At 38.8% G+C, this 18,017-nt stretch overlaps 1 protein-coding gene across 1 annotated transcript in view; it reads left to right on the forward strand.

Annotated features, from left to right (window-relative positions):
• Positions 1-18,017, forward strand: part of CNTNAP2 (contactin associated protein 2) — a 1,481,544-nt gene that overhangs the window by 715,012 nt on the left and 748,515 nt on the right. The window contains exon 14 of the mRNA XM_060107754.1: positions 14,443-14,562. Coding sequence (XP_059963737.1) covers positions 14,443-14,562 — 120 coding nt within the window. The remainder of the gene's footprint in view (positions 1-14,442; positions 14,563-18,017) is intronic.

The raw sequence follows: 18,017 nt of genomic DNA on the forward strand, positions 1-18,017 counted from the left end.
AAACCCTAAGCGTGGAAAGAGGACTATCAAGTATCTTTACCACGGCTATCTTAATTTAAAATGGCCTTACCACAGAAGTGGCGTCTCATTAGAATTTCTTGGCACAATGGCCAAAGCCCAGCACTGTAATAGCCTAATTATCTAAATTCTCATTTATCACTCAAGAGTTCTTCCCCACCTACCACACACCTTGTCATGTAAAGAAGATACATATCTTTTTCCTTTTTTCTTCTTTTTCTTAGTGAAGCATTTGTTCAGTGAGATGTTTGAACTGTTCAAAGTAAATGGCACCCCCAAAGCAGATCGGGCAATAGGTGTTTGTGCTGGACTGCAGACATAACATAACCTGGAAAGGCAGGGCACCTGTGGAGTCCAGGTGTCCACTTACCGCCAAGCCATGGGACTTTGGTAATTCACTGAATCCTTCAGAGCCTTAGTTTCTTCATTTGTAACCTGGGGATAGTCAGAGGGAATTCACTCTGAATCTATTGAGTACGGCTCAAGGCCTTCACTACGTTCACGTGATCATATATTTACGTACATTGTACAAAGACGTCTTAACTGCGGTGAGCCAAGACCGCTGTCTCTTTTCACTCCCACTTTCCCCCATCACGTGTTGGGGGACTTTGGAGTAGCCTCGAGCATCTTTGCTGTGTGGCTGAGGGGAAGTTAGGGATACAGTAAAGTTGGATTTAATGACTATATTTATATGGTCTGAGATCATGTCTCTATATTGTGAAGTTATTGCTGGTGTCCTGGTCTAGGAATGACTTCCAAGCACATTTCCACTGCCCATTTTCATGCCTACATTTTCATTTGTATATGAATATTCTTTTTTTATTAGCAATAGCCTCCAAATTGTATTATCTCCAAGTCCCAGAAAAGCTGGATCTGCCTCTGAGGATAATAACACCTACCTCATTCCATTGTTATGGAGATTAATACTGAAGTTTTTCCCCACTTTCCTTCTTTCCCCTCTTTTACCTTATTTTTCTTCCTTTCTAAAATCATATAATAATAATGAAGGACCTGAGGATTAACTAATCCAGGACTTTTAAGTGTTTCTCCCAAAACATTTCCGCCCCTCAAATAAAATCATCAGCAAAACCGTGTTACATAAAATAGACTGGTAATTGACAGGACTTATTCGAAGTTTAAACCTTCACTGTTTGGGGAGTAGCCCCAAAGATGTTTTACTATATAGAAGTAATGAGGTATTACCAATCCTTGAAAAATATAAGTTCTTATTCTTCCACTCTTAAGGAAATAAATGCCTTGAAGAACCAGTCATATTGATCAGAGAGTGAACTTCTGTTGGAAGAATGTGACTTGGCTTTTGATGGTTACTCTTCATACAAGTTTTTCTTTTTGAGAGAGCTGGGCATGGGTGAGAGAAAGTCACAAACTGAACTGAAGAGAAAGGAGGGGTTTGTGTGGGGAATGGAACATGTACTCAGCAGCAATTGGTCTCTTTTTTTGTCTCTGGCCCCAAAGGAAGGACAGCACCAGTCAGGGAGAGAACTGGGTAAGCACCTTCTGAAAGAAGCCTCTACCCCAATAACCACAGCAGATATTAAATAGCGGATGAACTCACAAGTAGAGACAGAAGTGACAAAATTTTTCAGTAGAAAGTAAAAAAAGTGTGTACTTAATACACATCACAATGCTGTAAGAATTCACTAATGTATCTGGAAATACTGGACAATGAGATATTCTCTATAAAAATATTTTCCAGAGAACTTAACTATTCAGTGAGCTTTTATGGACTGACTCAGGTGTGCCAGGCACTGTGCTGCCAGGTGGGAATATAGAAAAAAGGATGACGTGGCTCTTATGTGCATTAAGATAAATCTTATCCAAAAATGTATAACAGGTTTTTCTGCCTTCTTAAATGAGAAAACAAACATAGCTTTCTCCTAATGGCCCAGGTGTATCATTATCATGGTCAACTAAATACTTGGCGAGATAATGCATACTTTTCCAGCTTTTTTCCTCTGCTATACGTGGGATCAGTTAAACTCACAATAAAGGCCACAGAAGCTTCTATTGCAGTGTGAATACTTTCATGAAGCAGTTTCAACGTGCCTAGACTAGTGACAGGTAGTTCAAGATTCTGGAATATTTAAAAACGTTGCTTCCCTGCTTCTCAGCTGTGTTCAGGAAAGCTGACATTACTGACCACTAGATCTCTACTGAAGTGGCTTATTTTGAAGTTAGTGACTCCATCATTCATTTCAGAGATGGCTTTGACAGGACCTCAAGCAACAGGAAGTTTTGTAGGTCACACTTTATCATAATAACAGTCTGATGCTTTTGAGGCCTGTCCTGTTATAAAACAAGCCTGCATGTATATAATCCTCACATCTCAAAAGCAATTGGAGAAAGGCACTGTCAGAGAAAGTCCTTTATTCTAAATCTAAAGTTAATGCTAATGTCCCCTTGCTGTTTCAGTTTTACCAAAACAGTCATGACTTTTATCCATTGATGGATGTTCTCTATTGTCTAAGGGATTAACTGTATTTAAATCTTATTTTAACTTTGAGAGAAGAACTCTAACACCACCAATGTTTTAACCACTACACCAGTGCTTAAATAATGAACTAGGTATAATAATAGATGCTTAGAAAAGATATCCAGGTTATTCTGGCCTTTTGAAATATGAGCCATAAACTATTAAGATCATAGAGTGCTTGGCCAAAATGAAACTTGACTATCATCCCATCAAAATCTTCCTTCCTTAAATGAGAAAATTCATACACCTAAAAGTTCAGTCATAAACAGTCCAAGCCATATGGACAGTAAATTACAGAACCAAAACTCAAAATAAGAACTCTATGTAAAGCAATTATACTCCAATAAAGATGTTAAAAAAAAAAGAATTATGACTTTTAATCTAGACATCTTCCCTCTGTATTATTCTTCCTTACTGCCTTTAATTTGTAGGGGTGCATTATATTTGTTTTTGATTTGGGTTATATAATACTGTAGACACAACCCTTTCTGCTGTGGGGACAGCTTATCTATTTCATTTTCAAGTTTTAATGCTCATATTATTTAATGGTTTACTTTTCCATCAAATCCAAATGACTTTATTAGGCATTTAAAAATCAGTCATATTGACTCATGCATTAAATTGGATAGATTATAGTAAAACATTTTTTATAGTGAAACATGTTTTAAGCTGTAAAGTAGTATAAAATATAGTTATCTTTTTATTATTTGAATTACCAGGACAGCTTTACTCAAAATGACTGAAGTTTACAAAGGGATTAGCACTTTCTAATCAGAGCCAGATTTGATCTTTTGTTAAAGTTTTGTTTATCTAAAGACAATTGCAGAATTTTCTCACTCCATTTTTCTTTCCTAAGCACACATGCACACACTGATAGACATAAGAAAAGTCTACTCTTCCTTTCAAGAGACTCTTCCTCAGTGAAACACACCTCCTCACTTTTCTCCAAGCGATCCTTCAGCAATAAAAACAAAATACCCGCCTTTCCAAGATGAGATTAGTATAAGCTGTTCAGCATCATTTAAGAGCAGGGGCTCTGTAGCCAGAATCCCTGTGTTGGAATTCTGGCTCTGCCTTTTTCTAGGTGAACAATCTTGGACGAGCTAACTAATCCCTCTGTGCAGATGGCAGAGACAGAGCCCTGAGGACAAGCCCTGAGAGAATAGCTCCCTTTATAGACCAGGAGAAGAAAAATGACAGTGCAGGACACAGGAAAGGAGTGGTCAGAGGGGCATGAGCAGGCAGACAAGTGTAAGAGCACAGAAACTTAGAGAAGAATGAGTTTCCATGAGGGCCTGGCCAACAGTGACTGGGTCTACTTAAATCACAGAGCACGAGGACTGACTTAGTAAAGTCGGTGTGGACATCGGTGGCATGTTTGAAAGTGAGGTGGAAGTGATGACCTTCTGATCTGAGGGTGTGAAGGTGTACGTGGTGAAGAAGCAGGAGTTCTCCTATAAACAGGACTAGAGGACAACATGCGTCTTTTCTTTTTATTTTCTTTCCCATTACCCAAGATAGAGAAGACAGATTAGATAGTGCAGATTATCAGACATAGAAGATGGAACCAATGGGAAAAAGAGAACAGGAAAATCAAGAAAACAGCCATCTTAAATTACCTAAGGACTCCATGGACTAGCGCGGCGTCGGGAAGGAGCAGGAAAGAAGGGTCCCCTCTCCCCTTCCCGCCAAACTCCTGCTCATCCTTTACGACTCGGCTTCAAGTGACTTCACAGGTGAAACCTTTCCGACTGCCCTAAACCAAGTTATCCAATCTCTATCTAAAGTGTCTGAGTATTTTGTTCATATATTTTTTATAACAGAAAATTATACACTATTTTATCTCTCAACATGTCTGCCCCATATATTAGATAACAAATTTCTCAGAGCCAGGATCTAAGGTTCATTCATTTTTTTAAACTTATAGTACAAGGCATAGCGCTAGATCTAGTACTATATTAGTAGGTATTTAAAATAAATTGATGAATTAGCCATAGGAAAGGGAAAAGGACCAGTTTAATTCAGAGTTATATTGAAGGAGGGGGATATAGGCCCTAACACACCTTGAATCAATGTCCTTAGTCTCATTATTGGGACACAGTAAAAGTGAGAGTGAGAAGGTTAAAACGGGAATAGGGGATTAAGTAGGTGGAGCAAGAGACAACAGAGGCGACCTCTATAGGATCTAAGTAAGTCATTAACAGGGTTGCTGCGCTCCACTGTAGAGAGCTATTAAAATGAGGAAGCATGAGTTTATAGTACGCCCGCTTGGTTTTAGAGGGGGTTTTCTTCCCTCCTCATTGTCTTCTATATCCTAAAAGTAATAATGAAGAAAATACAAGGAGAGCTTGTCCAGACTGAGTCATGGAAAAAATGGACAATTTGATATTCTGTGAAGTGATAGTCAAAGAATAACAAGAAAAGATATTGACATCACCAAGGAATAAGGCAGTCATGACGATATAGAGGCAAAGAGTTGTAGAAAGTTTTGTAACTAGTATTGCAAAGGTATGGATTGTTATTTTCTTTAAGGTAGTGCCTTGGAGCCAGTGCAGAGAATGGAGGAATTTGGGAAGGATCAAACAGAAGGCAGAAATGGATGGATGTGGGTTATAGAGAGAGTAGATTTTATTCTGATTTCCAAAAATTTTTTGAAGGACTTGTCAGGTAAGAAAACTATAAGCTATTGTTTTATTAACAGGAAATCAAAACTTGATCCTTTTTTTTCCCCTTATAAATTACCCCTTTCCCTTGAGACTTGGACAGGTGAAAGAACGCATTAGAGGATGGTAATCAATAACAACTCACACAGAAGTTACATTCGTGGAAAGATCATGACATAATATCAGCATGCAGAATATCTGTTTTTAAACCTCCACTCTCTCTAACCACCACTATTTGTGGTGTGTCAATTATGAGACAATAGTCCCTCAGGGAAATAATGTAGTTTACTCAGGGCATTCATTCAAGCTGAAAAAAAAATCCAAAGAGACAGAGAATGTACCAGGTTAATATTCAGGTGTTAATGAGGACTTAGGTGTTAGAAAGCTTACATTGTGCTAATTAAAAATAATTGAACGGTCCTAGAATTAGGGACATTTCACAGGGGAAGGTCTCAAGGCCACTGCGCCTCTTTGGATTTCCAGCTTGGCTGTGTACAAACCTCAGTAGTTACCTTAACAGGAATAATTAGATCCTGGGAAAACTAGTTTCTCCAAACAAATGCACTAGAGCCTAGTTGAGATCAGAAAGTCAGTTTCATCGTTTGCAATGACAAATATCTCTTCCCAAAGGAGAAACTTATTTTTGAAAGATAGATTAAGATCAGAGGTGGCTTTGTGATTAGAAGGGATCAGAATAAGGAGGACCCCAGTGACCATTCTGTTCTGAGTACCACCAACCCAAATATGCCCCAGGCCCCTCTCAAGGGCTGAGAACTACTATATTGTGGTTTTTTTTTTTCTGCTATATCCACGTTTTCCATTAAAGGACTTCTTTATTAATTCAAGGTTAGAGTGTCCAGTAAACCAACCTCCCTTTTTAGCTCTTTTGTCACCTGGTTCCTACAGCAAGTTTGTAGTAAGTACTGGGTCACCTCCAATATAAGAGAGCAGGAAAGTGAGGCCATTCATAAATTACCAATACTCAACGTGTCATGTTACAGCATTTTTTAGTAAATGAACCATAAAGTTATGCTTCTTTCCAATTTTATATCAAATCATTGTAAGTGAACTTTTCCTTTTCTGTGCAATCAGGAAAAGACTACTTGTGATGTTCCAAAGGTAACCTTTGTGTATGTGTTCATTTTTAACTTGGTTCATCCTTGGCCACTTCAAGCAATCCGTATGCTCTAGAAGGTAGTAACAGGAGGGAGGTATACCACATGCTTAATTGCCTTTCTCAAAGCATGAAACCTAGAAAGGGGCTAGGAGAGCCTTCCCCAGCTCAGCAGCATCATGAAGATCTAGAGAGCTGTTGCTTTGTACTATTCAGAGCACCCAGCATAAGACCTTGCACAGAGTGCACCAAAAGCAACTATTTTACCAGGAGGATATTCTTTCTTAATACTGATGTTCAGGAACATGGTGGAGAGTCCTCCTCCACGTCACCTCTAGGAAAGTTGGAAGAGCTCAGAGGTGGAGGTGAGGAGAGGTGGCCCAGTCAGCTGGCAACGGTATGTCTGTATTAGTTTCCTAGAGGTACTGTAACAAAGTAACAAACAGGATGACTTAAGGGAAATTTATTGCCTCACGATTTTGAGGCTAGAAATCTGAAGTCTAGGTGTCTGCCTGGTTGGTCCTTCTATGGGCTGTGAGGGAGAATCTGTTCCATACTTCTCTCCTAGCTTCTGGTAGCCTCAGGCATCCTTTAGTTGTGGTTGGCAGTATCCCTGTTGTTTATATTGTCTTCCTATTGTAGGTGTCTGTCTCTGTGTCCAAATTTCCCCTTTTTATAAGGATACCAGTCTGGTTGGATTAGGGGCCACCCTAACGAGCTTATCTTAACTTAATCACCTTCAAATACCTTATTTCCAAATAAAGGTTCAAACTTCAACACCTATTAGGGGGATACATTTCAACCCATAGCAATGTCCTTCTTGAATCATCACTATTTATGTGAAAATTGAAGCCATGGCACAAATCACAGATATGTGCTTCCCTCTCTTTTCCCAGGGACTTTAATGTTCTAATCATGTATGTGTGTATGATTAGCTTCCATGTCCCCTTGCAATGGTCTCCTAGTTGTTATTAACTTTCCTAACCTATTGTCCACACAGTTGCCAGGAGATACTTCTTAAACACAAAATTGATGATGTTACTACCTTATTTTAGCCTATGGTTACAGAGTAAATACAAACAACTTAGCATGCTAGTTAAGGCCTTTATTGTCATAAATGGAAGATAATATTATACACTTAGGAGCTGTGATAACAATTTTTAAAGGGGAAATCTTAATAGAGTTGATAACATAAAATATTATACATCAAAAGCTACATATTCAAGGTGTAAGGCAAAAAACAAGGAAGACAAATATGATGGAACACAGATTTTAGTTTTGATTTTATCATAGCCAATTTAAGTCAATGGAAAAATGCTGACGATAAATAAAGGGCAAAAGGCATAACTACATACCTCACAAAACAGTTTTAAAAACTCTCCAATGTATATGTGAAAATAAATTTTCCAATCAAAAAATACAAATCAAACAATAATAAAAGCTTTTTTTTGGCCAAGTAAGAAACTATTTTTTTCTTTTTATTTTGTTTTATATCAGTCTAACCAGTGCTGGTAAAGATGCATTAACGGGCAAAGTTGTTATTACATTCTCAAGACTCTAAAAACTGACCGTCAGATTTACAGCTTATTTCCTGGTGGCAGACAGTGAGGGGAGTAACAAGTCCCTGATAACAGCTAATAAAACCTGGCTATTAGGAATCCTGGATTCTGACTATTTACATTAACTTTTCATACCCTTGAAGGAGGTCTAGAAAAGAGGAGAGGGGCCTCGCATTCCAAAAGAATGAAATGCAAACTCTCCAAATTTACTTCTGGAGCTAGGGAAACAGGAGGTTCTTTTTTTTCTTCCTTTTTTTTTTTTTTTGGTTACTTTTTCAGAATTAATACAAGGAGTATAGATGCTTTTTTTTTTCTTTTTTTGACCATGAGATATGTGGGATCTTAGTTCCCCAACCAGGGATTGAACGCGCACCCCCTGCATTGGACGCGCAGAGTCTTAACCACTGGACCACTAGGGAATTCCCCTATAAATTCCTTTTATAATCAGAAATTACCCCATTAAAAACAATAAAGATAACTGTCTCACATATCCTAACAAAAATTCCCTCACTTGTACTTAGCAATCTCTATCAGTTTTTTTTCTATTTTTTCCTTTCACGGTTCAAACTCCTACAATAGTGTGGTCAACATCCACCCCATTCCACCAGCTAGTTCCTTTTCTTATAATCTGGTTTCTACAAGTACCACCACCCTGAAATATTTAAAAAGTCATCCAAATCTGCTCACTAAATGTATTACCACTTCCCCTAGCTGATTTCCATTCTGTTTTTCTGTGACAATTCAAAGTATTGAGAGTTATCCTTTTCCTTGGGGGTAGCTCCTTCTTTATACTCTGTTCTTACCCTAAATATTCCTTAAGTGATGCTTTATTTCCCAGCACATTAGGCCTGTTTCACATCTTTGCTTTTAAACCCTTTGCTTTTCTCTCTGCCAATGAGTTGGCATCTTTCATTAATCAACAACACTGGGAGTACATTAGGTGCTTAATAATATTTGTTCTTTAAATAGAGCAATCATATTATTTATATATAGTTGCGATAAGCAGAATAATCCTCTCCCCACCAAACGTGTCTATATCCTAAGCCATGGAACCTGTGAATACATTGGTTTATATGGCAAAAGAGACTATGGTTAAGTTAAGGACCTTCTCGTGAAGAGACTATCCCAGATTATCTGGGTGAGCTTGATGCAGTCAGAGCTCCTTAAAATACAGAGAGGTGACAAGGCAAGCAGAGAATCAGAGCGGAGTGTGAGAGAGACTCCACCAGCCACATCTGGCTTCGAAGATGAAGAAATAGGAAAATGAGCCAAGGAATACAGGTGGATTCTGGAAGCTGGAAAAGGCAAGAAAGTGGATTTCCCCCCTAGAATTTTCAGAAGGAGCACAGCCCTACCCACACTTTGAATTTAGCTCAGTGAAACCCACTTCGAACATCTGACCTCTAGAACTGTGAGATAATACATTTGTTTCAACCTGCTAAGTATTTGGTTATTTGTTACAGCAGCCCGGTGAAACTAATACAATAGTACTTTATCATTTTCCATTGTACCCAATATGATGTCACACAGACAACATTCAATATTTAATGAAAATTAATAAGATACTTAGGATTTGTCACTTTCTGGATTTTTACATGCTATGAAATTCAGTCTGATGTGTTCATTCATAATATTTTTGAATATCTGAGATTTATTTAAGAATATGTAGAATAATATAAGACCTTTTATTTGGGACTAGGAGTTGCAACAGAGAAAAATTACTTTTCCAGTAAATCAATGGACTTGATGAGTCTATTTATTTTGCCATCAGCCCAATTGCCTTTCTGTTCTCCAGCAGTCTACTAGAAAAGCTCGATTATTGACAATGGCACAGATCCTTCTCTTTCTTCAGTGGCTGCTGGCTTAGCCCCTTCTGCCCTGTCAACTCCCTGGGGCTTGATATGCACAAATTGTGCAGCCCAGCTAGGACTCCGCTGGGTACAGAGTTAACTGGCTGAGGCATGCAGGCTAAATACTTCGGTTAGCTCCTTCTGTGCATTAAAATTTCCATACGCTTAATGCTTTTTAGTTTACAAAGTGTGTGATTTCATTTAATCTTCACAATAACTTGGTGGAAGAGGTATTATTGTCTTCATTTTACAGTTGAGAAAACTGAAAGTTAAGGGGAGTTTCCAGGTAGTAAATGACAGAAAGGAGATTTGAACAAAAATCTCTTAATTCCTAATTCAGTTATAAAACTAATGCAATTTTACTATGTACAGCTGTTCTTGCCATTTTACCTCAGTGCCTTTACTCCAGACATGTATTTTGCAAGTGTATTATTATTTTTTTTTTTCTTTTTGCGGTATGCGGGCCTCTCACTGTTGTGGCCTCTCCCTTGCGGAGCACAGGCTCCGGATGCGCAGGCCCAGCGGCCATGGCTCACGGGCCCAGCCGCTCCGCGGCATATGGGATCCTCCCAGATCGGGGCACGAACCCGTATCCCCTGCATCGGCAGGCGGACTCTCAACCACTGCGCCACCAGGGAGGCCCTGCAAGTGTATTTTTTTTTTTTTTCTTTTTGCGGTATGCGGGCCTCTCACTGTTGTGGCCTCTCCCGTTGCGGAGCACAGGCTCCGGATGCGCAGGCCCAGCGGCCATGGCTCACGGGCCCAGCCGCTCCGCGGCATATGGGATCCTCCCAGATCGGGGCACGAACCCGTATCCCCTGCATCGGCAGGCGGACTCTCAACCACTGCGCCACCAGGGAGGCCCCCTGCAAGTGTATTTTTAATGATAACATAACTTATGCATGTTATAAAGTAATGTGGAAAACACAGAGAAGTATGAAGTTTTAAATCATCCTTAATCTTACTACTCAAAGATAACCACAGTTACTGTTTGAGTGTATTCCTTTCCAAATATTTTTCTGTGCATTCATCCAAGTATATTTCTTTCAACATGTATTTTTATTTAGAGTTTTGTATCTCATTCCATTTTTATTATTCTGAGTGAAGTGAGGTGGCATTCTAGCCTTATGTTATTGGATTGGCCAAAAAGTTCATTTGGTTAGTCAATGTGTTTTTCCATAAAGTTCTTCGTGAAAATGAAAAATGTGTCTTTTACTTTTACTTAAAACAGAACAAAATTTTTGGCCAACCCAATGTTTACAGTTGTACTGTATTGCCTTTCAGTGACCTACTTTTCCTATTTATACTAAAATATACATAAAGAATTAGTCCACCTTTCTTGAGTTACCTTTTTTTTTCAAGACTAGAGCCATGCTTCTAACATGTAGTCAGGACCAGCAGCATCAGCATCACTTGGGAGCTTGTTAGAACTGCAAATTCTCTACTGAGTCAGAATCTTCGGGGTGAGACCCAGGAATCCCTGTCTTAACAAGCTCTCCAGGTGATTTTTCACACATGATAAAGTTTGGACTAAAGTTTTGGTTTTCCATTTGTGTTGATGAGGCAGAAGCAGCTAATAAACCTGTTATAGGTTAAAGACAAGCAGAATAGTTGTCACACTTTGAAGAAAAAGAAAGAGCTTCTTGCTTACCCAGATTTCCCTCATCCACGTGCTTTCAACTCTACTCTTAATTACTTGGGTTAAAGTCCAAAGACCTCTTTAAAATGCTTATATGCTTACTTAGAAATGCAGTAGTTACCTATACTTACTATCATCCAATTGTGCTTTCATTTGCATATACTTCTCCTAGTGAGCCAACTAATCATTTATCAAAATCAGAACAGGATGAAGGGTAGGCACATTTTAAGTTTCATTCTGACAGCTTTTCTTAAGCATATACCATGTTAGATCAATATAGAGTAGAAAAGAAAAATACGTTTTCTACACCCTGCCCTCATGACAATTCACAATCTTGTTAGGAAATAAAAATTTCCTATATGGTTTAATTAACAGCGGTCAATCAAGTCCTAAATTGACTAGTATTACAGTATGTGAGACGAGCAATGTATGCCCTGGACTATACAGAAAGCTGGACGTATTTATTAGGGAAGGTCTCCTTAAGAAAGGAGGAATGTCAGTGGTGCCTAAATAACAATAATTATATTAACGATAAACAGTCCACCTATTAACTACTACACCTGTGATACCTATTCCCCAGACAAGGCTGAATGAGATTAGGTATCTTTGTCAATGTTATATAAATCGTACTTCGTGGAGTCAGAATTTAAACTCAGATCTGTTTGACAGGAACCCTGTTTCTTACCACTTCTGCCTTCATAGTTAGCTCTGACTGAGAAGTTTTACGGATTGAGAAAGAGGCCTGTAGAAAACCACAAGTAGAGGAGGCAACCCCAGAAAGGGTGAGCATGAGTTAAACAAGTTCCTGTGTCAGATTCACCTGAGCAGAGAGCAAGGTTGATACTGGTGAGTTGCTAAAACCAAAAGAGATCTGTAAGGACTATGGAAGGTCTTGCATGCTTAGATGGTGATCTGGGATATACAATCAGAGATGCTGAAGAGCCACTACACATTTTTTAAACATAATGAAAGTAATGTTTTGCGATATTGCATAAAAAAGCATAATTGGGTGGGAAGTGAAGAGATATTTGGGTAGAACAATCAATTAATAGGTTGATTGTTGTAAATCAGATACCAGATGATAAGGAAAATGACTGGGGTGCTGGCAGTGGGGAAAGAGAATGATTATTAAATATTACAAAACAAAGGTGAAAGTTTTTAATGGTGGACTGGCTGAAGGGACAGTTGGAAAACCTAAGAATTTGAACCTGACGTTCTGGGTGATTTTGAACTGTACACAAAAATTGTAATAATCTGAAGAAGGATTGTCAAAAATTAATAAGGCAGTTGGTTTTTTTCAGAGACTGAGTTTAAGTCATCTTTGTTGCTTCCTAACTACATCCACCCACCTAGTCTCCATGTTCTGTTGATCTTAAATCCCATCTACTTTATCCTGCCTTGTTTGCTTTATCCTTTCTCATAATCTTCTATACCTCTGGCCGTCTTTCAATAGGCCTATAGGCCTGTTGCTGTAGCAGTTACAACCAACATGCTCTCATTACTCACTTCTCTAAGAGCTATTGATTTGCTACAAGGAACTTTCTTTCTAAAACCTACGTCAAATTATGGCATCTTTCTGCTGAAAGTTTAAAAATATTTCTTCAGTCTTTTATTGCATTATTTCATTTGGTATGGCATTCAGAATTAGAGCGACCATAGTTTATTATCCAAATAAGACAACTGGGAGATTGAAAGTGGCATATTAATAATTACACTCAGACAAATGGTGTATGGGCTGTGCTTAACTTTCTAGCCACATCCTCTTCTGACACAGCACTTCTTGCATGAGCAATGCACGAGTATTGAGTGAGCAGTCCCTACTCCAAAGGTCGCCAATCTGTGTGGTTCACAGCTGTGCTTGTGTTGCCTAACCTACTGCTCAGCACATCATATGGGCTCAATAACTATTTGCAGAAGGAAGGAAGGAAGGAAGGAAGGAAGGAAGTGAGAAGCAAGCCTTGAGTAAATCAAAGCGTTTATGAACTGTTTTAGTCTCCTGTGTTGTCTTTGTTGAAATGAAATAGAATTTAAAGTCTAGCATCCTTGGGAAGAGGAAACCATGGAAAGCCAAAGGGAAGCACAGAGAACATGGGAGAGGAAAGTAGAAAAGGGAGGTCCCAGAATCAGACCTCCTACTTCATAGCTTAGCTAAGGACAGATGCTAGGAGTATTGAATTCAAGGGCACTTTACCAAAAGGCTCTGCTTATCAGATAGATTTTTACCAGAAATAGTCCTTAGTTTTGTAAAGAGGTCTGTCAAATTCATCGTATATGTCAATGTAGAGCTATTAAAAAAAAGTTTTCACAATAGTGTTTTAGAAGTTCCAGCTATAAAGGAGATATGTAAATGTCCATTTTGCACTTCTGAAGACAGGTGCAGTCTCTGTGAGAAAAGAAAATGTGTTAGGAGAATGGGAACAAAAAGGAAAATGATGAAAAAGAACCTACAATCAAATTACATAAATGTCAGTTTTCTACAAAAACTAGATTTGATGTAATTAAAGCACACCTGTAACAAATAAAATGAAACAGAGACATATCTTTCCATTTTCCTGAAATAAAGGAAGATTAGAAATCACGTGGTATTTGTGGGAGATTTATACTAAATATGCAAAAAAAAAGTGCCCCTGTGTGTGTGAAAGAGAGAGAGAGAGAGAGAGAGAGAGAGAGAGAGAGAGAGAGATTTTCTCTGATTTTCTCTGATCTCTTAGCTGATAGCCCAACAGTACAGCCAATATTGATGGCCTTTCAGTAAAGTCCCTTACAGTAAGGAGATGATATCTATAAATAAGTATAAATTAGTTTTCAATGATCATGAGCACCTGTGAAACAAACATTATATTTGTTTAACAATTTATTGATTGTTTTAGACCTTTCCCCAACTAAAGCCATAGCAGGAACTTACTATCTTTGTTTGTTAGGTCAGAACCAATACTTATAGACTAAAAATCAGATTATGAGTTTAAATGTAGAGAAAAGCGTGCTCTTTCTAACAAGAGGATACTCTCCTAAACAGTGGTTTGATAGCATTTGATCTGTTACTGGGGCATTTATTTGGAGAGACATTTTTTGGGTGCTGTGCTCATGTAGGATGTTTCGTTCCAGCCATCTATGAGCCTTCCTGTGAAGCCTACAAACACCTAGGCCAGACATCAAATTACTACTGGATAGATCCTGATGGCAGTGGACCTCTGGGGCCTCTGAAAGTTTACTGCAACATGACAGGTAACTATGCCATATTTATGTTTCATGAAGATTGCTTTTCTGTATGTTGAGAATAATTAGCACCACTAAAGTTTGTTTCTTCTGTGCTGTATTCTTATCATAATGTGTAATAAGCTAAATATTGCTGGCTTTGTTAGGCTAAATGGTGAAATGTATTTCAAGGCTAGGTTTTCAAAAAAAGTCTACCTTCTGATTTGAATGGTTACTAATTAGTGTTTTAAAAAATCAGCATGTAGAGGAAAAACTAGAAAGTAAAACTGCAAGGTTGAAGTCCACAGAAAGAACTAGCCCATGAAGCATCCTCCACAAGAACCTAGACTGGGGAAGGTTAGTATCACCTCTCAAACCATCCACACTGCCCACGTGAAAGGAAGCTCAGAGGTCACGCCAAACCTTCCTCTGCTTGCCATGGTTATGCAAGGAGCCGTTCTGGGTACTGCAAGCCCATTCTGGCACTAGCAAAACTTACCTGCCACTTTCATGAAATTTTTCTGGGGAAGAGAGCCTAGTTTTTCTTCACTTCCATATTAAATTTCAGGGCTATGAAATGGGATTGTGGGTTCCCACAGTCATATGTAAGATGTACAGATCCATAAGATAAGAGCACATCTTCCATCAGACACTTGGTAGCATCTTGCCCTCCAAAAATCTGGAGAAGTGTGTGGGGCGAGCCCTGTTTACTAGCTCCAGGAGAGGATCAGCATGTGATATGAACTCCTGAGGCATACGATGATAAGGATAATGATTATATGATGCTACTGATGATGATTGCTGCATGGATGGTTAACCATGTATCGGGTACCACAATAACTGCTTTATTCAGATAACCTGGGTTTATATTCTGGCTCTGTTAATCACCAGATATATAACCTTGAGCAACTTATTAACTGTATTAACTTCAATAAGCCTCGGTATGTTTTTCTTTGAAATTGATTAATAATAATATCTACCTCATAGCATTATTGTGTGAATGAAATAAGATAATCTACATATGGTTCTTAGCATATTGTCTGACACATAATAAACTTTCAGAAAAGGTTGCCAGGAGTAAGGTATAATTATTTTTTAAAGAAGTTAGAGAGTTAAATAACTCGCTTATATTATTCAGGCAAAATTCAAATTCCAATATGTTTGAGGCCAATGGTTCTTAAATCCAGCTATTCTTCAGAAACATGGAGTTTTGTCTTCCTATACAAACCTGTTGGCTCCATCTCAGGAGACTGACTCAGTAGGTGTGAAGTGCAAATAGGATTGTGCGCCTAGAACTAAGAGCCCTAAACAGTGCTGTAGACAAGCAGACCCCTGTGGTGAACTCAGCAACATCAGGAAGACACACATGGCACAGAACGGAAGGGAGAATGATGAGGACGTGGGTATAGTGTGGAAGGTGGATAGAGAAAATGGTAAAGTGAGAGCTACTGTCCCCAAATTTTCCCCCACGTCAAGACTCTAAGCGTGCCCCAGAGAAATAATTCACTTACCAGAAAGCTTGACCTAAGAGTTCATTGATTGTTGGACTTGTCAGTGCACTCAGGTACTTTCTTCTTTACCTTCATTCTTTTTTTTTTCTTTTTGCGGTATGCGGGCCTCTCACTGTTGTGGCCTCTCCTGTTGCGGAGCACAGGCTCCGGATGCGCAGGCCCAGCGGCCATGGCTCACGGGCCCAGCCGCTCCGCGGCATATGGGATCCTCCCAGACCGGGGCACGAACCCGTATCCCCTGCATCGGCAGGCGGACTCTCAACCACTGCGCCACCAGGGAGGCCCTCTTTACCTTCATTCTAATCTTACTTCAACTAAAGTAGAATCCATGAGAACTAGACTTAATCCAAAAGACTCCTGATGTTGATTTCTCAAAACTATTGTCAACTATTAACCTTAAGGGAAATCAGGGCATCCTGAATGGGCTTGGACAATTAAGAAGTTACTTTAGTTACTTTCCTATATGCCTTTTCAGAAAAGAACTAGAAAACTAAACAAAACCATAATGTATATGATCCTCATATGAAGAACACACAAAATGGAAGAGGATTTTTTCCTTTTTTGGGGGGAGGAGAGATCACTTTTCTGTGAATTGAAGGCCTTATGTGGAAACACAGATCTCCTCTTCATCAATACCTCCTTTAAAGAGTATGACTATAGTTTGACCTAATACTCTAGATTCGATCTAAGTGGTGAAAAGAACAGCATGACTTCTGCAGTTAGAAGATTTTTTTTCTATTGTCAAGGTAGTTATGAACACCAGTGTTTCAGGGACCCTTGAAGACCATCAGGTACTCTTTGGCCTTTTGCAACCCATTAACCCTTCCTTCATCTGGAAAGAACATGAACTTGACCCATTAGGAAAACATGGCACCATAGAGCTTGGCTTGGGTTGTTGCTTTTCCAAGAAATACATGTTGAAGAAGAGGAGGGAGTGACAGCATGAGATAGTCTATGAATCTTGAGATATCACTCTGTGGTCATGAGAAATTGTATATGCACCTTAATTCACAACATTGGTATTGAAGAATAGAGCTGTCCCACTTCTTAGTGACCCAGATGTAATTGAGTGTTTATCACTGTTGAATACATCACATATTTTTAAAATGGGAGCAAGATATCTTCTCTGGGGAAGAAGCAATGTCTTGGCAGTGATCAGTCTCTTTTTCCTTCTTCTTACTAAGATGAGGGAGAGTTTTTCACTTGTACAGACATAGTGAAAATATGAGTCTTGATTTTGATTTCTCGACACTGGAGAAACTTTACTGGCAGGTAATACCTGATGTAAATTTGGGTAGAAATGAAAAATCACTCTGTTGGAAATCACTTCTGATTTATAATTATTCTTTGGAATACTAAACTTTAAATTCACTTACTAATTAAAAAATAAAACAAAATGAAAGCACAGTTAATTACTTTAGGGCCTGGCAAGAAGAAGGTGGTCTCCTCTGACTTTTAGAAAAGAACTTCCTCCAAATAATCATTACAGCATCACTGTTCACTAATATCTCCAAGTTTTATGTTTGTTTAACATGATCAAATAAGTAAGTTGTTCCTCATCTTATCCTTATTTCCTTTTCCGTTGAATCACAGGGAAGACTTGAAGTTTGTCCCTGCTAGAGTATTTTACTGTTGGATTCAGTCCAAACGGTCAGCGTATATCTCTTGGCATCTCAGATACTGTTAAATTCTCAATTTCTCCTTCCCAATGCCTCTTGCAAATCATTATTCTTTCCATTCCTCAAACCACCATCCTGATTCAGACCCTCAGTTGTTGGGTTTAGGTTATTCTAGTAATGTCCCAACTGGCCCCTGTTGGTTTACAACCTTGGGAGTTCCCCAAGTGAAATCTGAAACTGGACCCCATACGTGGAAGGCAAGGAGAGACTGAGAAGGAGGCAGACCCTCTAGATTGGTAGGTGAAGGTTTAATAAGCAAGGGAACTTACTTACAAGGCTTGTCTTGGGCGACACA

Source organism: Mesoplodon densirostris, chromosome 9 (assembly GCF_025265405.1).
Source record: "Mesoplodon densirostris isolate mMesDen1 chromosome 9, mMesDen1 primary haplotype, whole genome shotgun sequence".
NCBI classification, from domain to species: Eukaryota; Metazoa; Chordata; class Mammalia; order Artiodactyla; family Ziphiidae; genus Mesoplodon; species Mesoplodon densirostris.